Source organism: Anoplopoma fimbria, chromosome 23 (assembly GCF_027596085.1).
Source record: "Anoplopoma fimbria isolate UVic2021 breed Golden Eagle Sablefish chromosome 23, Afim_UVic_2022, whole genome shotgun sequence".
NCBI classification, from domain to species: domain Eukaryota; kingdom Metazoa; phylum Chordata; class Actinopteri; order Perciformes; family Anoplopomatidae; genus Anoplopoma; species Anoplopoma fimbria.
The window spans coordinates 14,817,679-14,839,645 of record NC_072471.1 but is presented as its reverse complement, the minus strand read 5'-3'; the positions used below and the strand labels follow the sequence as shown (position 1 = coordinate 14,839,645).

The following is a 21,967-nucleotide window of genomic DNA, read 5'->3' as shown; positions in this document are numbered from 1 at the left end:
GTTGACAATTCCTCCAGACCACCAATGACTGGCAGACGGCTGAGGGAGTCTGCTACCCCCTGCTCTCAGATCAGCGTCTAATCTACATCGTCTGACCCCGGAGTGTTTGTGTCAGCAGTCAGACACTGATCCAGGGTCAGCTCCTAAGGCCATCTCTGCCCTCTGTACCCCAGGGACCGAGCCAAGAAAATGAATTTAGCATGCCACGGTCTTATCTCATTGCCAGACACTCTGAATTTTGTAGCTAATTTGCCTTCAATATTGCCAGATGTGGTGACATGCAGACAGATGTTTATTATATTAAATAGCTAAAGGCAGCTCGCAGAAATGATTATTCCTCTGTTATGAAGCTCAGGAAATCAACTGGAGCACGGGTGTCTGGCTTTTACAACCACTGGGCTCGTTTCTACATTAGATATGCTTTGTCAGTGCTGAAATATACACATTTAAAAAATGAGGTGACCCCAGCTTTTTTGTATGTGAGGTCACACTCACTTTGGGACCAACTGTTGACAGACAAATCCAACAAGATTTGTGTTGTGCTGCTTTCACAGGTGGTTTTTGCCTCTTACTGGCTTATCATTTTAGGTTCCCTCTTATGCATCAAAACATTTCAATTATTCACAGATTATCTTCAAGCTTGGTGAGAATTTTTTGACCATATGGAATCACAGAAACAGCATTCGCCTGGCGCAAACACCAGCTGAAGGCCGACTTCAGCTTGGAAACACCAAGCTGCAGAAATCCCACGGTCATATAATATGTTCGCACGAGCTGCCATCAGTTTGAATCCCAGCACGGACTCCATAAAACCCCATCAGACCCCATCAGACCATCTCTTTTCAATCTCCAATCCAGCCAGGGCTCTTTGTATGATTAAAAGCATATACAATGGCTTTGCATCTTGCAGATGTTGCCATAAATCACCGGTTGGCCCTGCCTCTGCAACTGGCTGCCTGACAAATGTTCCACAATAACTGGGGCCCCCACCCTACCCTTCCAGTAAAAGAGAAGAAAAAAGAAAAGGAGTACAAGAGAAAAAAAAAGCCTGGAATTTCTACCCGGCTGCTTGTAACTCTCTCAGGACTATTGTAAAGTCTCAGCCCTGTCAGCACAGGTGGAAACCTGAGGGGTCGTAAAAACCAGAAAAGAAAAAAGGCCTGCCCACTCCAGGCTTTCTCTTTCCCAACAATGTCTTAAACTCCCCGCTGTCCCGGCCAGCCCTCCACTGTGACTAATTCCACACAAATCTAAAGAGCTAAATCAGTCAGGCTGCTTGTGTGTCTGTGGTCGGCAATAACCGACACCCCCAAGCCTGTAAAAGACACAACCATAATGGCTGAGACTGAGACCAGGCTGTGAATCACAGTCTGTGAGGCATCGGAGAAAGATGCTATCTGTAGGCACTTTCAAATCTCAAATCTTCAGCCTTGTATTTTATAAAGGTTTTACACTGAAACTGTGAGAAGTGAAAGCCAATTAAGAAGAGTTGAACTGGACAGTTGAAGTCCAATTTTCCCTTTTCCTGCAGGTTATATCAGCCTGTAGAGACTGATTTGAGGGATGGACACTGCGATGACATTCTAAATCTATCGAAAAAGCTTTGGCAGTTTGGCTTTGTTGAAGGCCAACTTACATTAAAAGTAAAGTCCTGCACTTTTAAAGGGTGTGACATTTTGTAAAACAAACTTATTCGCTTTCTTACTTTATTTCTTTTGAAAGATGAGAAGATCAAACCACTCTGGTATCTGTTATAAGGTATGAAGCTATGTTATTTGTGTTATCTCTCTGCTGTTTGGTGCTGGGCAGTCAGTGAGTGGGTTTATTAGAGTTCTTCAACTTAAAACAGTGAAACAACCAGCAGCAAAAGCTCTAAAGCAGGTTCACAGACCAAAAACAGTAAATTTGAGGGTTTTAACACCAAAACAATGAGCTGAAGGTCGATAAAATGCTCTGTAGAACGGAAAGAAACCGCACATTTGGGTGAAAATTCTCTGTGGGTTTAACACTCTGAGCGACACTTGTTTGATCCACTGTTAGTTTAAAACAAATATTGGTGCAGCTTTAATAGTCTTTGTTGTTGTCTAGTAAACTGGACCTTTCCCCTTGGCGTACATATAGGCTACACTATGTCTGAAAAGGCGGGTTCATACTGCATTTCCTCGCAGCTTTTGAGATTTGAGGTATTTTGTAATGTGGATTTTGATGGTTTGGCGTTAGGTGTGAGGCCTTGTAGTGATGAGAGTTAAAGATTTATAAGCATAGACACTGACAACAAACTGCCCGAGGCTAAGCTGTTTCCCTGCACCTGGGACACTCAGCCATTCTTTGTTTTACGTTTACAGCTTTCCTTATAAGTCTCGAATACTTTTCTGGAATGCACACCAACTCAGAACTGCTAGCAGGGCATTAGCTACAACCAGCAAACCCGCCTATGGTTCCAGTGTCAAACACCTCAGAAGTAATCCCGAACAAATTGCCAATAAGCAGAAAATTGTTGTCTTTAGTCAAACACTGTGGATGTGTCCAGGCTGGTGGAGAGTTGACCCGAGGGATTTTTAAACGAGCCACAGGAGGAGAAAAATGAGGAGAGGTGACCTTGCAAGTTTGGTTTAAACTCCAGGTGGTTTCTGCTCATCCTGTCAACACTATCTGTCTCTCCTTCCTTGTTGCATTCTTTCCCTGTATGCAAAGAGAGTTGTGACATGGTGGCTGGTGTTGCTGGCAGCCTGCAATTATTATCTTTTCAATTTGCTAGAGCCCATTTGACAGTCTCTGGAAATCTGTCAGAGTGAAGACGAATAAAGACATGCACAGATAGCAACATAAGTGAAGACATATTACTTGAAAACAGACAAATGAAGGTCCACAAATGAGAATAACCTAAACTTTTATGAAGTAAAAATAATCAAATAAAAATAAATGGTGCCATTATTATTAAATATTAGTGAGAAGCAAACCAATAATCATAAATGCATAGCATTGTTCCTCAACATATCCAAAACTTGCATTTTGAATCAGATCTACATCATGCTATTTGCATTTGGGCGCTTTCTCTATCCATTAAGATGCTGTCCATGCTGTTGGGTGTCATGGTCTCTCTTTTTTTTCTTACTGGCTACAGGAAACTTCCATGTGGTTGTGGGGGGTTTTATGCTCCCACGCCAAAATATCTGTAAAAAATGCTGCTAACTTTAGTTAATATGAGACAATTCTTGTAATAAAGATAGAGCGCATCTTAGTCCTCAACATTACGTGTGCAGCAATCTTCAATTTTAAGCTAACTATAGCATTTCTGTATGTTAAGGTAAAGCATTTAACAGTATGTAACTAGTGGAATGTGGATAAACCAGAAAGCTATGCAGTATTATATTTGCAAGTGCCATGGCTTACCAGTAGCTTGCTAACATTAGCTTGCTAACTTATTCTACTGTCATTTTAGTCATCAACTGAAGCCCAGGTAGAGAAAGGGTGCTAAAATAATCCTTTGACATGCTGAAATCTGAGATTTTTACAGGCATTTAATTCGGATTTCAGCCCAGAGTACGCGTGGCGCTCTGTCTCTGTATCAGTAGGCATTACACACATCTGGCAGCAGCAGCTGAAAGCTGGATATAAATGATTGCACAAAACCGTATTGATCCTTGTGGGGAAAAACTGCAGAGCAAACAGTGATAGCAAATATAGAGATTGAGAGGCCTAAAAATGTCACTGACAACATTTGCAACACTGGAATATATCAGGAAGATGCAAGGGAATAAAAAAGTAGGAAAATTATTCCTTTGAGATGCACATACAAATTCAAAAATGTGCCACAACTGCCACGTGAGTGTACATTTTAAAACCAGTCTAAATAAAGCTAATAGACATCAGTCTTCATTCTCCACATGACCTTTGACCTCGTGGTGAATCAACACTTCAGGCACTCCTGGGTCAAACACACTGACATTGAGTGTGTGCTTGACCCCAGATTATGAGCCAAGAGACCCCCCCCACACACAAATTAACCCAAACCTGTCTGTTTAACACCTCTATTCAACCACTCACCTTTTTTTAAACACCAATATTGATAAGTTTGAAATCCCAATTAGCAAATATTTTGTTTAGCTTCCAAATTTAATACTTTCTGAATGTCGGAATAGGTAGAAATTAAACCTTGAAGATTTTTTTAAAAACATGACAGGAGTTCAGCTAAAAACATGTGCAAAGTCAGCAGTCTTTGTTTGACAGTTAAAGTGCATTAACTGTTTTTTATTATTAAAAGGCCCAACGTAGTATTGTAAAACTGAATGTAAAAAATATAGTTTCTCATTCATGGTGAATAAAGAAGATGGGATTGTGGTGTTTTTTTTTCAATTTTTGGAGCCCACCGCCCACCCCGCCTCAGTTTTCAAAAGGCGTGAGGTGTGAGCAGTCCCTAGGAATGATGGGAAAAGCCTTGCGCTGACAACGAGCAAACAAACACTAAAGGTTTTTAATTTCAGGCCTAGCCTGCTGTCGACAGCTCAAACAAATGAAAGCAAAGGAAGGAATGAGGACGGATGGGGGGGAGAGAGAAAGACTAACATGACACAGCTCTCATCGAGCCGCTTTCTTTAAAAAGAAGAAATATATCCCACCTTTTGTTGATGCTGAGAGTTCTTTGTAGACCTAATCTGATAACAGGGTGTGAGTGTTTTCATAAATTAACCTGGCCACTATTTGCTGAGACCCAGAGCCGCCAAATTGTGTTTGTGAAACCTGCTGTGCTGAGTCTCTCTAAGGGAAGTAACATGTCCAAACAAAAGTTTCACCTTGGACTTATTATAAGACTACATCTCAATTGGATTTTTCGATTTCTTCTCAGGGAACGAGTGTTTGGACCACCACAGTTTATATGTTGGCTGGAATGTTATAGCAATTAACTCATACTTTCTTCATGTGTGCCAGTCATTAATGAGTACAACATGGCCGGCTTCTCCACGAGATTAATTCAATCTTGGCTTTTTTTCCTCATGTGGATCCAGCATTTGGAGCATACGTATACATACAAAGATGAAAATGTTCATGTACAAACATGAAGGCTTTTTGTGAGGTTAATAGCCACAAGAAAGCCAGATTTTGCATCTCTGTAAGTAAAAAGTGTTCCACACGCTTATGCATTTTCCAGCCTGGTGTCTGACAATCAATCCGCCCCGTACCGTCACACACAGTGAACCCCACGAGCGTGTTCTGGCAGGCAGTGTTGTGCAAACAAGCGCTGCTTTTTAGAACAACTGAGCTGTCGAATATTTATTGTTTGGTTAAGGTTTCAGTGAGAAATTACGACATCAGTAGGCGGCATAGGAGCAGCTCGGCAAAGGGGGATTTCCCACTTTCCCCTCAGACCAGCGCCGTCTGAGCCTGATCAACGCACTGAAAGACAGCAGTTTGGATGGATAGTTTGTCTTTGGCTGATTCCCTTTGAAACTCAAAGCAGCCATAAAACAAAAAGAATGTTTGCTTTTGAAAGCTGTACGGATATTTGTGGTTTGAAGTAGCTGATAGATGATGTTTGGTGCATTACAAGAGTTTTATTGTCAGAGTTTTATTCTTGTCAGAGTGGTAAAGCCTCTGAAATCACACTGATGAAATGTCATCATTAAAGGGCTCATCTTGAAGGAGGTCAGTTCTTTGTCTATTGTTTTCAATGTATGAAAGACTATTTACTGCTCTACATAAGACACATGGTTTTTAGACGATAAGACAAGAGTCGACAGTACAAATACCTCTGTTGAATAAACCTTGTGTGAGGATCGTACCGTTAGCGACATAGCTTTACCAGCTAGCTAGCTCGGAGAACTATTTTGATTTATACGTGTTTGCATCTACCCAGCTGGCTAGCCTTTTAGCGGTTAGCTAGCTGTTAGCTGTGCCCCTCTTTTGTGTGAACTGCTGCTGGTGTCAGCCAATCAGAGACTTGTTAAGGATTAACTGTCTGTGACTGTGACAGAGAACACAAGGTGAACGTTATAAGTAGCGCGATTGCAAACAGAGTCAAAGGAATGGTGCTTTTAGATGCTAATCTGACGCATCCACACAAAAGCTTTTCTTTTGTATCCACAAAAAAGCATAAAGAATTCAATTCTAAAAGAGTTCTAAAGACAAAACCCAACAACAGAATAAAAGTAACACGTTGGCTACACACGCGATTTTTTAGCTGTTGAACTCTGGTATTTGTTACACTCTTTTAAGTTCACTTGATTGAAACCGCTTTGAATAACTGCATAAAATAATAAAACTTCATATCAAAGCAGAACATTGTGACTGATATTTAATGACCCTATATATCAGTCTAACTCTGCTAAAAAAAAGTGCTGAGAAATACAAAAATAATCCCTCGCAGGCTTTAACATGTCATGTGCTCGCAGGCCCACCCAGAAGAGTGACTGCAGCCATTTCTCTTTTTTCATAAGCTATTTTATCATCGGCTCTGTTGTGCTGAAAACGTACACACGTCCTCCCACACTGACTCAGTGAGCTCCAGATGGAAAACATGGATCCATCTTCCCCCCAGTGCCAGGACGGGCATCTTTACCCTCTCTTCATAACAAAGATTTTCAAATGTTTTCCAGACTGGATGGCAGCAGCCGCTGTGTCGGCGACTGCATCGGCGTCTTGGATAATGTCTTGGCACCTTCAGTTCAGTTTGTGAGACATAAATAAGTCTGTTTTACGCTCTGCCAGGCAGGCTTGGGTGGGGGGGCTCCGGCTGGCCTCCTCCCCTGGTCCGCACATGGTCCTTCCCTCTGGTCAGGACAGGAGGACATTCACATGCTCTTGTTTGCTGAAAATATCCGGATGTCTTTATGGCGAGGCTTCATTTAAAAATTTTATGCTGTAGAGCCTTTAAAATATTCCTAAATTAACATGTGTCTCCAGGGTAATATTTGTGATTCATGGGGCTATAAAGTCCAATCACGGCAAAGCATCAATGAAAAGGGTCGTCCGATACGGTTGAAAAGAGACACACTAAATTTAAATGAACAATGATTTCAAAAGAGGGCGAAATGAGAAATGTGTATGAAAAGAAAGATTTAAAGTCAAGGTATGGGTGGGAAAAGGAAAAGAGGGACAGTGAGAGAAAGAGGAGAGAAGGCCTGGAGAGGCTACGTCTATCCTGGCCTGAATTACTATCATTATTGTAATGACTCTGTAATGTTTTCTTTCCTGGACCAGTAATTGTTACCAAGCCTGCTGTTCAGAGGTGCAGGTGGACAAATTGCTGCCGAGCTTTACTTTCCATCATAGAGAGGGGAACATAATCATTTCCAACCATGCAGTCCTCAAACAGGACTTTCCCCCCACTCCATCGAACTGTTGGCATTCATGGCTGTTTCACTCACCAAACTATGATCAACAAAGTCACATTTTTATGCACGAAAACAAAGAGAGATCTGATAGATTTGTACTCCTGTGAAACAAGTTAAATATTCCTTAAACCTCCTCTCTTCAACAGGTAGGAGTCTGATAATAAACCATAGTATTTTTAGTACTTGCAGTTCTTGTCTAAAATCTATTACAGGATCGGTAACAATCTTTTTTAATATGGAAAGAATGCAGAGTTTTCCTGAAATTCTGCCATTTTCAGCCCCGCTCTCCAGCTCTCCACATGAGCCACAGTTGTGTTGTATCTGAATGTATTGACCCTTTTAAACTTCCACGGCCCATATAACCCATATGAACCCCCATGACTCTTAAAACCAGCCAGATGTTGCTTTACGTCTGAGATCGCTATGAGGTTTCATGACAAGGACTCGCAGGATTGAAGCAAATTAGTTTGCTGATGTGAGATTGTGAGGTGAGAGGTAGGACTATGTTTCTTTATTTAATCAATGCATGAATGATATTTCATTAAACTGGTCTAATTAGTGAAGTATTGGAAAAAAGAGCTGCTCATTGTAGAAAAAGCCTACTTTGAAACAGTTTCAAAGAAAATGTCCATCATGTTTCTATTAAAGTCATATTATTGTCCTCAACATTCAATTCAATTCAGTTTATTTTGTATAGCCCAGAATCACAAATTACAAATTTGCCTCAGAGGGCTTTACAATCTGTGCACATGCGACATCCTCTGTCCTTCCCTCACATCGGCACAGGAAAAACTCCCCTAAAAACCCCTTTAACAGGGAGAAAAAAGGAAGAAACCTATGGGAGAACGACAGAGGAGGGATCCTTCTCCCAGGATGGACAGAATGCAATAGATGTCATGTGTACAGAATGAGCAGCATAACAGTTCTTAGATACAACACATTCAATGTATATGACATAAATGATTCATATAATAAGACTACTTATAATAACAGCAGCAATTATTACAGTAGAATTATAGCCATGAAAATAGGGATAGTAATGTGATTAATAATAATAATCGAAGTAGCAGTGGGTGTCAGTCGGCTCACAGCAGGAGGCACGACTACGGTCCAGGTACCACAACGATTCATGGAAACCTGCAGAACGAGAAAGCAAAAGGGCTTCAGGGTGGAAGTAAAGCTAAAATGCTTAATGGTACAGGTAATAGTAATAGTAATGTGACTAGTAATAATAATGGTGGTAGCAGTCTACTTCCGCTTTGGATCCTACATTTCCCAGGATGCCTTTCAACTACCCCCCAGAGAACATGTCTGGACTTATTGCTCCCAGTATTTTTAAAAAGTGGGAAGAGAAAATGATGACAGCCGCACTACACACATTAGTAGAGCAAGATTTCGAAGTAACCAACTGAGTTATTGTCACGCCTCCTCACTCAGAACTCCACTCAGTCTTGTGCTTGCATTGCATTTTGGTCTATTTTATGCTACTGTTGTTGTACAATTTGACCTCCAATGATTGCTTTGGTCCGTGTAAACTGGTAATGGTGTAAGGCAGGCTCATCCAAGGTCTCCCAAAGCTGTATGCCATTTTCAGACATTAATGTGACTCTCCTTTTTTTCCCACCAGCGACTTTCTTTTCAGTCCCAGATGTTCCTCCGTTGAGTTCTTTAAAGTCTTAGCAGGCGCACATACATCAAAAGGCGAATTCCACATCTTTTGAAAGTGTTGTAATTACCAGTGCGAATGCAGCACATATGTGGCGCACACTGCATCAATCATACAGCAACACCTGATTTTAATCGCCACGCCATGGCTGCAGCAACCGTATTGACACCCACAAAACTGCCGAAAGGATTTTGATATTAAAAACTCTTAATTTTTAAAGAAAAAGGCTTGACGGCGACCGGCAGTCATTGTTTTTAATGAAATGACAAAACACATTCTCGTGAGTACAATGTTATAACCCTCTTCCCTGCAGTGAGTCTGACTAATCGGCCCCGACATCACGTCTTTCATCAACACCACAAATAAAAACACAAAAATGTAATTTAGCTTTAGGGAAGTTCTGTATTCTCAGACTTAACCACATAAAATGGTTTTCAACAACTGAAACTGTGTTGTTTCTGCACGACACTTACTAGAAATGACCTTTTTAAGTCTTGTCTCTGGCCACTTTATGAATGTAAACGATCCCACTATTCAATCTCCTTTTAGCTCTGTTTTTGGTCTGCACCAACTACTCACCAGCTAGTTGCAAACTTTGCCTGTCTGCTGTTTGGTGCTGGCCAGATATAGTGTACAGTGTGTTTTTAGATTATTGTCACTGAAATTAACTGTGCGCTACTTCTTTAGAAAGTGATACTGAGACCAGTGTCCAAAAAAGCCCATGGGAACTGTAGAGTCTGGCGTTAATTCTTTGTTTGTCACTACAAGGGATCCCTTTAACATTATAGATGGTCTTTTCATCCATGTTAAAATAAAAATATAGAGTAGAGCAGCTTTAATTTTTTTATTGGATCCAACAGCTCAACTTGTGATAATAATTTTGGTCAGAATACATTTCTTTCCCATAATGATTGTAGAAGAGAAAAGCTCTTATTTCCCTGCTCTGCTTTTGGGCTTGCTAACAATCCCGATCAGCTCTTTGCTGTCACTAAAAATTTCGCAATCTGGGTGTTCATCAATTATGACACTGTAAAAGGGCTTCTCCTGGTATCCATATGGATTTGACATGCCGGGCATCATCCACATATGTTATTACGCAGGCCCGTGGCTTATTGTATTTGGGCCCTCACCCACCACTGAGCCTCACCATGCTGCATGGGATATGTTTCTGGTCAATGACTCATGCAGCATGTTGAACCACGTGAAACCACAGCTCTGTGCCCTTGTGTTAGGCTGCCAGGAGGCCTACAGTACTGTCGGAGCATGCCTTACAAGCCGTTTCCATGCTCTCTCAGCGAGCAAACTTGCAAACAGCTGCGTTTTCCATCAGAAGTGGTTTCTTGAGTTGTGTTTTTTTTCTACCCCTGTCTTCCTGAGGGGGCCGGGCGGAGTGACAGGATCTGGGGGATTGGGAGGCAGGGTTGCAGATAAAAGTGAGATGTGCCTTGCACTCAGCGGTACGGTCCACGCACACACTTATTAGCAACAAAGTCTTGAATCATGCAGACTAAAGTTTTACTGCCTGTGGAGGCAACTTAAAAAAGGTCACCGTGGCCTGTGTGGCAAACCCAATCAGAGTGTTTTGTTAACTAATGAACTGTGGGATGAGCCACTTAAACTCACATTGAGAATAAATGCTTTTAGTGAGAAATGTTTCGTCTTGTTCTGACTTCAATTCAGTCTTAAATATGTGCAGTTTGTTAACTTAATGGGGGCTTTAAAAAGAAAACACATCATTAATTCTACTGTACTGCCAAACCTCCAATATGCCGTGTGTGTGTATCACACAAGCACAAATATTTAAAAACAGGGTTTAATTTGTGTTTACATTGTGATACAATTCCTGAGGTTTATTTACAGGTTAATAAATTGGATTGGGGCCAGTGTAATGTGAAATTTTACCCAGAGGGCTTCTTGTGTGAAAAAGGAAGCAGCATCAGAGCGACCTCTAGTGGTTCCACACACACATCCAGTTTGGATTTGACGAGGGGAAGCTGATAGTTTCAGCATAGTGAAGCACCATCTAAACCCAGGACCAATTCAAAATGGAAAAATATGCCAGGACAGACACCCGAAAAACATGCTGAAGAGCATTTAACCATGTTCAGATACTAGTCATAGAATATTACATTTTTGTGTGGTTGCAATAACCTGACAAAATGCACAACAGAAACAGGTTTTGTTGGTCTGCATCAAACTGATTTTCATACACGTTTGCACATATTTTGCATTGGCTAATTCAAAGATTTGAAAGGAGTCTGACTGGGCCACCTTTGCAAGCCGACTGCTTTTGTAATATGCAAATAACTCTCTTTACTCAAGTCACCAAAGTTGCCAAAGTTCACAAGAAGATCAATGTGTTTTGTTTGAGATAACTGGAGTTTGTTCAGGTTACATTCTCTGTGTGTTTTCTTTAAGTTTACTCTTTAATTACCCGTCAGCTCAGGCAGCGAAAAAGTCCCTGTGCCGGTGGCTGATCAATAGTGCCGGGCGGCGATGTTAAAAGCTGGATAGCGACTGATCCTGAGTGTCTAATGAGTATGATGTGCAACAAAGATACGGGGGTCAGAGCCGTCCTCACCCTCCTGAATAATGAACCCCATGTTGAGGTAGAGCCGACCCAGGTTAACTTGGGGACAAGATAATTAGACAGATTGCTGCAAAAGTTCAAGAAGCATTCTTGTTTAGATTTAAAGCTCTGATGATCAATGAAACACTGTGCCATTAGTTTGTTAACATTCTTGCTTCTCTCAGGACCCAAACATTTGCTTGATACCGTGAATAAAATATGGCTTGATCAAAACTGCTAACCTGTCCAATAAACATGTGCCTGTGTGTCATGTTACCTTTGATTATAAATTGTGTGTTCTTGTTACTAGAGAGGACCAAAATGCACTCAACTAAATGTTATCAGACTGATTTTGACCAAAGAAAATTGAACGTAGGGGTAATTGTAGCCAAGTCTTCACATCTGTGTGGCTCAAGGACACCCTGGCAGTTTAAGGGATCAAACCCTTGACCTTCCAGTTACAAGACAGTTGGGCTATTTCTACTCTACTGGGCTATTTCCCACTCTTCTGTCCCAGTTCTTATCTACTGTGTCAGAGACAGGGAAATGTCAGCAGAAATGGGCATCAATCCTCCCCTCACACAGGTCCTCAGTGAAGACGCGATAATCCCTCTGGTTATGGACGTTCAGGTTCAGCGGCTCTGCCGCTGACAGAACTCAACCGTGACAAAGCCGCCAGATTGGAGGACAGTTATCTGGATTCTCGACGCAGGAGACGGGCTGAGAGGTCAAAGCAAATTGGCTCACCAGAGAGTGGAGTCGGCCCTTCAGGCAATATCCCGCTCCTCCCTTCAATGAATTGGAGGTCCCACCGGCCGCCCGCTCTGCTCGAAGAAGGCCGGACTCTTCACGCAAATGGGGCGGACAGGAGGACGAGGTGATCCTCCGATGTCCTTGGAGTTTGGATGATAAAGAATTGAATGGTTGGAAAGATTTTGGTCTTAGCTGACTTCACGGGGCTGCAGGACTCGAGACCAATCTCAAGATCACTTCTATGCCCTCTTGGACTATTAAAAATAGGTTAATTCTTGGGGGTTTGGGAGTTCTTTTTTTTTTTCTTCTTCCATGTAGAACGTAACTGTTTATGATTCTGACAACAAGGGTTACAGTTTTGGATCAGATCCGTCTTGATCCATATTAAAACCCTTTTCTTAAAGCTGCACTTATCAATATTTTGACAGTGACAGACCCACAGAAAATCCTCCCCAAACTTTGCAGATTCCCCTCAACTCTACGGAACATTATAGCATCTTTCAGCTAGATTGTTTTGATGTTACGGCCCACAACTTGACTGTTTCGCTTCAGTATCACTATTCTCATCAACCTAATTTCCTGTCGCAGCAGGCAGCTGTTTTCAGAAAAATAAATCTCTGATAAAACCGCTGCCTGCACCAAACAGCAGACAGAAAAAGTTAGCAACTAGCCGGTGAACGGGTCAAGCAAGTAGCACCTTAAGAGACAAATGTTTCCTTCAGGAGTTGGTGGAGACCAAAATAAAGCTAAAAAGAGCAAGAATACTTTTGTCAAGGGGCAGCATTAATGCTAATGATTCTCCATGTCTGCTGAATGAGTAAACAGGCAATCATTAGCTAATGTGTGTGCAATAAATGCCATGTTTACATTTGTAGTGCAGCTCCCAAGAGATTATTTAATGCAGGTTTAAGCGATCCAGATCTGTTACGTCAACCTTCGTCCTTATGCCAATTTGTATATATATGTAGATTTCATTTTATTCTGTGTGTGCCGGCACTAAGTGCTGATCTCCTGTGTGAGAAACCAAAGTAAGTCAAGGTTTATTAGCCACAAATTCACTCCTAAACATAGGTGTATCTATTTTTACATCTTCTCTCCCCCTCTGTTCAGTTCTATTCCATTTAAAAGCGTCTGCTAAATGACTGTAATGTAATTTCTTCTCCTTGCTCCACTGTTTACATTTTTTGTGACATTTTTTCTGTTTTGCCCACTCTTTCTTGACATATCCCTAAGCTTTCAATCCAGTCTACAGAGTTTTATTAAATTGTACTTCTAAATTACTTGTCAAGGTTAGCAGAGCTGGCTGTTAGAATGTATTAATGAGGCCGCACCTTTAGGGAGATTTAATAAAAAGAAAATCAGCCCTGCTCTTACCCCAGGACATTGTCCAGCGGTTGTTATGTAAATCACTTAGGCCTAATTAATACCATGCATATCATTAGCAAAATGGAGATTCAAATGCCAGCATGCGTTAATTACTGTTGTAGAAGTCATCTACATGTCTGCAGTGAAAGGTAACCGTCTGCCAGGGCTAATTTACTTGAACTATTCTCATCTGCACTGGAAAATGAGAAATGACATGTAGAAGCTTTCAGAAATAGAGGAGAAAACACACATATTACAGCAAATATAGCAACTTCGTAGTGTAATCTCATGACATCACCTTATTAAAAAATATTCACATTGACATCACCTGATTGGCCTACATGTGTTTCAGAGATTTAACATACATTTCTGTGTTTTTGCTGTTTGACTGTACTCAACTCTTACACAGGATGTTTAGCAGTATCAAAATGATCTCCACTGTGTATGTGTGTGTGTGTGTGTGTGTGTGTGTGTGTGTGTGTGTGTGTGTGTGTGTGTGTGTGTGTGTGTGTGTGTGTGTGTGTGTGTGTGTGTGTGTGTGTGTGTGTCTCAAGGGGATTTCCTGATATAATCTTCAGTCCTTTCATTCCTAATAAGCGTCATTCAGTGTGCCACCCACAAATCCCTCGACTTACTGTTGCTATTGAGACGACGTGGGAAAAGGCCACACAACTAACTCACTCACCGTTTTGCGTTTTACTTTAAATTACTGAAAACATCACGACCCTGTGTTGTAGAAAGACAAATAATTAATCTTGAACCCAAGATGTATGACAATCCATGAAAAGTTCCAATAAGTGGCACAGACAGTATTGTAGATCCTGTCAAATATCCGATTTGAATATTAAAAATTATAAATCTTATATAAAATGTGCTTTTTGATTTATTTGGGACTCTAATTGCAGGTGGTTTAACTCCAGCCAGCCCTTAGTCATGTTTATATCATACTATTCTGTTCCTTGTGCCATATTGCTATCTCTCCTGCACTTTCAGTCTCCACCACTCTCTCCTGCTCTGCACTAACCCTGTTGCCGCCATTCGCCTCACCTGAGCCTCCCCTCCCACCTCCTCACCTGAATCTCATTTCCTCATTAATCCCTCAGGCTGGTCCAGTTTCACTTCGCCTCTGCCCTTTGTCTCAAGTCATTACAGTAAGATTTGGGACTTGTCCGGAGTCTGGACTTCATTTCCAAGACTTGAGGCTTACTGGTAGGTTGAAAAAATAGTAACTTTTTCTCAAGTAAAGACAATGAGATGAATTAACGTCTTTTCTTTTTTGTGATTTCCGGTCAACCAACCCATAATCCAGGTTATAGAGGGCCTTGCTTGGAGAGAGTTGTGCCAAAAAGTTGTGTTTAAATTAAACAAAATTCAACTAATACAAAGATGATCTCTGCCAACTTTAAACAGCTCCTTAATTAATCCTCAACTTGCACACATAATTAATTGATATACATGCCCGTCCACCCCCCCACCCCCCGCTGCAGTCTCAAACAGTGCTTTCCTGCTGGGGAAGTTAATTGTCAGGTTGGAAGGTTCGCCTCCAGAGGATTTGTGCTGTGAATTATAATGATCCCAACTTTTTCTTCCACGGTCAGTGTTGCCTGTTAACCACATAATGAATTATATATCACATCCCAAAGTATCACATGCACTGTATTATGTACAATAAATACAATCTGTTGGCAGTTATGGATAGACTCACTGGCCATCGCTGGTAAAAAAAAAGTATAACTAGGAATATTCATTATTATCTGATATATCTGATATTTCGGTGTAAATAAAGTTTTACTAAGAAATCACCTCTGTGGTGCCCACACACTGCATTGCCCATGATAAACATGATAAAGTACCCTCCAAGTGACCCAATGTGCAAGAAACGTATATATACATCCAGTACCTACAGTTGGACTGATATTTATATACATTACTGTTTGTCTATTAGAAGTATTTTCTTATTCATTTCGTTCTTTTCCATGTTCTTCTTCTCCTCATCTTGATATGTATCCTCATATACATGTGTTCAGATATGCTGTCGACTGATAAAACAAGGTTCACGGCGGCCATCTTTAGATATGCACTCTTGACCTCAATCAGCTGAACATGATTTCTTCTCCTCGGGCTAAAGAACAAGCGACTGGACTTGATATATTTTCTTTGTTCAATTGTTTCCCCAGAGTGCTAGAGATGGAACAGAAAAATGACCACCTTGGCCAAAGGATGCCATGTCGACCAGCTTCTCCCCAGGTCTGCTTGCGTTCATTCCAAAGTCATCCAAGACATTTAAAAGCAAATGTGTCTGTTGGAGTCAAACATATTTTCCCCGAAGCTAATTACTTACTTTTCATTTTGTTCTGAAAATATGCACTGTGCAGAAACTTTCACGGCCTTCTTCATAAAAATCGAAATACCGATCCCTCTGTACAGCTAAATAATTCAGCAGTTTCTCATTATCAACTCCACCCCTGTGAAGAGCAGACACCTTAAAACTTCACAAAGGCAAGTGGGTGTCCTCGCACTCCATCGCCTCTCCGCACTACAACTAAATCTGGCATTATTCTAATTAATGAGACGAGTTCATTAGTGCTCTCGGGGTTAATGTGTTGTCCTACAGCAGATTAGTGAAGGGAATTCAGTGTTGCTGGAGCATCCTAATTAGATCACAGTGGGTGCTGCCTGCTTGAATAGATGGAATAATGAAAGTCGTCACTCTTCGCAGCGGCAACTTCATTACTGCGCCCTAGCTCTGCTCATAAAAGGCCCAACGTTCACCTGGAAATGGATTCAATTATACTGTATGTATCAATAAAACAGTAACAGCTCTTTTTTGGATTGGATGTTCTGATGATGTGGATTGGTGGCACCAACTGCCATCCAAAGGACTGAGAAGGTACTGCAGTCATGACTGAAGAAAAAGGAACTGCTCCTCAAAACTAAATGACCACAATGTACCAGCTAGAAATCTGCTAATATCAAATGGATGGTAGCAGAGGAATATTTCTTTAACTACATTAATATGTTGTTGCTTCAAACTGCTGTTTATTTGGCAGTAATCCCTGTATACTGATGCATACAAACATTTTATTTTACTTTAAATCTGGAATGATTGATATTTTTGTCTTTATGGATGAAATTACTATATAATGTGAAACCCACATTGAATTATCAAAGTAAGCTAGTAGCTAATCAAAGATAACTACAAGCTGGTAAACATAGTAAAGTATCTAGCAGCTAAAGACAGAGATATTACCTATATAAGTTAGTAAAGACCAAAATAGAGCTAAAAGGAAAGTTAATATCAGACTAGAACACGACTTCAAATAATGTTGGCGTCTGCTAATAAGCAACTGTTTGCTAAAATGTTCTCTGTAGGACCTTTTTAAGTTGATAATGTGTTTAAGCTTTGTTGCACTTAAATTTGTCTTCCAAATATAGGCCTACTTTACCATATTGTTAAGCAAAGAGAGCAGCATAACTAAGATGTCAGTATTCATGAGGTTGCATCCACTGTAGTTTTTAACAACTTAGCAATCAAGCAACTTGGGGAAGGGATAACATTTATAATGGCTAACAGTACATTGTGTAGCATTTAGGGGGATGTTTTGGCAGAAATGGAATATAATATTAAGTATGTTTTCTTGCATGTATAATCACCTGAAAAAAAAAAATTTTTTTGTTATGTTTACGTTGTGTCTACATACGTAGACCTCCTTATCAAGCGAGCTGCCATGTTTCTACAGTAGCACAGAAGGGTCAAACCAAACTGGCTGTAGATAGTGCCACTTGCTTTTTAGCGTTTCTTGTCGGCTACTGTAGTTCTCCAAAACGCTTGTCATACGGGAGAAGTTTCAGTTGGTTGCAATCTGCAACCTCATCGCTAGATGTCGCCAAATCATAAACACCGACCTGCAACTGCTTTGATTCCAGTATTTTTACGTTGAATATATTTGAGATTTTAATGTGAGTTTGTTTGCAAGGGCTTGGACTCCAGACTTTGGTAGTCCTCAAATCCTGACCTGAACTCAGTCCGAGAGTAGAATTAAGCCAATTTACAAATTCCCAATCTTGTTCTGCATGTCTTATTGTATCAAATGTGTTTACTAGCTAGCATTTGATATGTGGACAATTCCAGCAGTCATTCTTTTGTTTTGTATGATTTATTTATTTAGCCTACTTGAGTGTATGACTGCACAAACCCAAATATCATTCCCTCTTTTTGTTTTCTTGTGTTTGTCCCACATTAATCCGACCGCCTCGAAGCTGTTTTCATCATTTTCTGTTAAGCTTCTAAAATTAACCTAATCTTCTTTTCTCGTCATCCCACCCACTTGCCTTGTCCTTCGAGCCCACGCTCATCAAGCGTTCTTGTAGTGTTTTCTAAGAGGAGAATGTTGAGATAAGTGGCATATAACACTCCAAAAGCAGACGCACCAAGTGTCTTTGTGATTATGATGCAGAGGGTGTTGTCTTTGAGATAGGGAGAGGAGGAGGAGGAATAAAGGGGGATTATGAGGTTAATTCCCTTATAACTTTTTCCCTCATTAATCTCTGTGGAGGGATACGAGATTCTTTAAATGCTAATGCCTAATAAAAATGTCAGCAGTGACATTTTACAGTTGCGGCGCAGATGTGAACAAAGTTGACCGTGTTGTTGTGGAAGAACTTTTCTATCTTTACTTATATTACTTGCCTCACATGTTAATTTGAAAAATCCTCTCTTGGGCTTGGACATAAAGGTGTTATAATCAGCATTGCACATACTTAGTCTTCTTTGGCAAGTCACAAAGTCAAACATAACACCCCAGTCTCGTCCTCAGAAACAACTCTTTCCAGAGGAATCAAACTTTAATTCAAACACAAGTTGATTCCGTATAATTTAAGCACAAGCTACTCTATTTACAAGAAATGAGTGGAGGTCAATGTGGCAACAAGATGAAGAGCAAACAGATAAATACATCCTCATTTGTCAGCAAAGGACTTTCACAGCAAATATTGAGGGAGAAAAATCAAATCCTGTATTTCCTTAAAAGCACCCATTGGTCAAATAAAAATAAAAAAAAATGCCAAAAACATCATTGGGGAATCATCTAATAATTAACTTCCACAGCAAAATCACTCCTTACAATCCCTTTATACAGAATTAGTATAAAAAAATTAAGGTAGAACATGAAATGCACTGAAACTCCTTCCTTTGCTTTCCTGTTTCAAGGACAAATCATTCTCTGAAAATCCCTTCAGAAGGGATTTGATGATCGTTTTTTCACACAGTCATTCTGTAGAGGCTTCTCTACTGACCATGGCCCTGACGGTGCAGAGCTTTTGACAGCATCACCGCCAGTCACAGCACCCTTGGGAGTTAAATGAGAATATGTCGACACTAAAGGTTTGCATAATATCGATCCCTGCTCTGATAATCTCTGTAGGCAAACCTAGCGTCCTTCTTGTCGTGTGGGATTCGTCCAAATGGCGCGTGGTCGTTGAAACACGTGTCGAAGACCTCGTCCACTATTTTCTCTGCCTGCTCTCTGCTAATTTTCCTCACAGCCAGGATGGAGCCAAGGGCACGGCCTCTGACGCACGCCTGTCCAAGGAAAAAACACAATCTCAGTGTTAGATTACAGACACAACAATGATACCTGCCAGTAAAAGTCACAATTGTCCCAGTGCAGGTACCTGATGATGCTTCTTGAATCCAAAGTTGAATCTGGAGACTTCATTGCTAAAAGAGCAGTCTTCACTTAGGTTAGCTGCCCGGATCTGAAATAATGACACAAACAAAGTCTTTGGATAATCAGCAAACACAACTTTTAAGCAGGATAATCAAACATTTTTTACTGAAAGGTTAATGAAAACATGGGGACATTATTTTCTAACTTACAACAAAGCCCAAGGGTTTTTCAAAGGACCTTTAAATTTTAAAGGATAAGTCTGGAGATGCTGTCAATACACACTAGAGGACCAAATGTGTATCAATCCGCTGCTGAAAATAGTCCCTTATGAATGCAGTCTTTACTCTTAAGTTAACTTTTATAAAAACTACAGTGCCTAGCTGTTTTAGGGAACTACATAACATATTTTAAAGACCTGCTTTTAAAAAATGTACATTACATACATATCATTTTTTGCGATATTAAGTTGCTTACTGCAACATGGAACTGTGTCTGCTTTGAGTTTTTCCCTGCACTCTGTGTACATTTTGATGTCAAAGATTGGAAAACTACGCATTTTGATAGGTTCGATCGTGACAACAGGAACACAATGCCAGAGATTGTGAGACACAGATTAAATTGAATCACACAGCAACCAAAGTTTCCACTGCCCAAAAATGCATCCTGTGCTGAACACATTGGCGCTCACCTCGGAACAGGCCAGATGTCTGAAGTTGTTGAACCAGTCCACGTGGGCCCGACAGTGGTCGAAGGCATGAATGAGCTCGTGTGTGACCACTCGGTTCATGTGGGACTGCTGATGGATGTTGTTCTGACACAAAACGATCTGCAAACAAATGCAAATCTCATTATTGATGAGCACTGACATTCTTTTAACGCCATCAGAACCGCCTTTATATTTATCAATGCCAGCTTCTTACTTGAGAAGAAGCTGCGTCAAAGCCACCGCTGACCGTCCCGTCACAATCTTCACAGGAGAAATGTCGGTCTTTGAGTATTTTGCTGTGTTGAGAAGAGAAAGTAAAGCAATCTTAATTTGTTTGTTCTTTACTGTAACAAGTTACAGTTTTAAAGTAAACATATCTAGCCAATGAAGTGGAGGGAGGGAAACAGGGGGAACTCATCACATATACGATCAACATTAGATATATGGAATATTAACTAGATATTTGAATGTGTGTGCATGCATTCAGTAGATGCTCTTAACACAAATGATTAAAAGGACACATTCCATTTAATTTGAGATTAATCATTATTATTATTACAGTACCAGTCAAAAGTTTGGACACACCTTCTCATTCAACTACTTTGAAGAATCTAAAATATAAAACATATTCTGGTTTGTTGAGCATTTGTTTGTTTACCACATAATTCCATATGTGTTCCTTCATAGTTTGGATGTCTTCAATATTAATGTACAATGTAGAAAAAAATAAAAATAAAGAAAAACCATTGAATGAGAAGGTGTGTCCAAACTTTTGACTGGTACTGTATATATTATCATTATGATCATTATTTCTATTATTTAAAAAACGACTCGTATCATTTGCAAAACTATAATCTATTAAACTATAAGTCCCAGGCTTTTTGCAGGGCTATGAGCGTTACAGTGGAAGGTCAACAATGATAAACACACTTATATTTTATTCATCAATCATACGTACCATCCTGAACTTTTCATGGCACCAAGGAGGAGTTTGGCATACGGACCTAAGGGAAGCACAGAAAACAGACAGGGCTGAATGTATGAAGCATTCACTGACAGAAACAAGTGCTGGCTAGTAGCTGATACTCTGACAGCGTGGTTTAACAGTTAGCATTACACGGATTTTGGAAATCACCAACACTTGTGTGCTCACTGCTGAGATGACAATCCCTCTTAAGGCGTAATAAGAAGAAAGAAAACTCACTAGTCTCTGTGGCGAACTGCAACATGACCTGACACTTGTGGTTGAAAGTGAACATCGCATTGGCGATCGATGTCCTTTTGTCATTCCCCTTGTTTCTCTCCGGGAATAAGTCGTATCCATATTCCTCCTCTTGTTTAGGTTGGTCCATTGTGTGAAATGCTGTCACCAGTCTGGCAATGCTAGCGAGAGTTAAGCTACCACTAGCCAGCTAGCTAGCGAGAGAGGTCATCACTGTTTTGTAGATCACGTGGTCCCAAAAGGTCAAAGGTAACCAGTTGTAAAAAAAATAAAAAAATTAAAAAAAATAATTTGAGTGTTCTCATACAAAACAGTCTGGAAATATAGTTCACTTAAATGTAATATAAAAAAATGTAAATGTTTTATTTTCCCCAAGCAGTTTATAAAGAGATAAATAGAGGTATGGATCATCTATTGAGAACGTGGAGGCTAGTCGTCAACTCCGCGCACAATGCATGGACCAAAGCACCAACGGGGTACATAATCCCCAACCGAGGGCTGTAGCTGTTAATTATATGACAAATACACAAAAAATGCCAACATCCAATGTCTCGAATCTAACCGACACTTGTGTAACGTGTAGCTTTCTTTTCGGTCGGCTGTTTGCGGACTTGAAGTGAGTAAAATGTTTTTGTAGTATCAAGTGTACTGTTGTAACAGAGACGATCTTTGGTCACGCACGTCGC

General features: G+C 40.5%; 1 protein-coding gene across 1 annotated transcript; it reads right to left on the bottom strand.

The window, feature by feature from the left end:
- Positions 1–18,495: 18,495 nt before the first annotated feature.
- atp23 (ATP23 metallopeptidase and ATP synthase assembly factor homolog) lies at positions 18,496–21,532 on the bottom strand. Its single transcript, XM_054624867.1, has 6 exons — positions 21,264–21,532; positions 21,018–21,063; positions 20,274–20,355; positions 20,042–20,179; positions 19,358–19,441; positions 18,496–19,265 (listed from the first exon to the last, which is right to left on the bottom strand). Exons 1-6 carry the CDS (start codon positions 21,409–21,411, stop codon positions 19,062–19,064), a joined length of 702 nt encoding a protein of 233 aa, XP_054480842.1. The 5' UTR covers positions 21,412–21,532; the 3' UTR covers positions 18,496–19,061.
- Positions 21,533–21,967: the final 435 nt, after the last annotated feature.

Coding starts and splice junctions, on each gene's coding strand:
- atp23 (XM_054624867.1), bottom strand. CDS start 21,411: ATGGACCAACCTAAACAAGAGGAGGAATATGGATACGACTTATTCCCG. Junction 20,356..21,017: donor GCCATGAAAAGTTCAGGATG/GTACGTATGATT, acceptor TTCTCAACACAG/CAAAATACTCAAAGACCGAC. Junction 19,442..20,041: donor GACATCTGGCCTGTTCCGAG/GTGAGCGCCAAT, acceptor TCATTATTTCAG/ATCCGGGCAGCTAACCTAAG.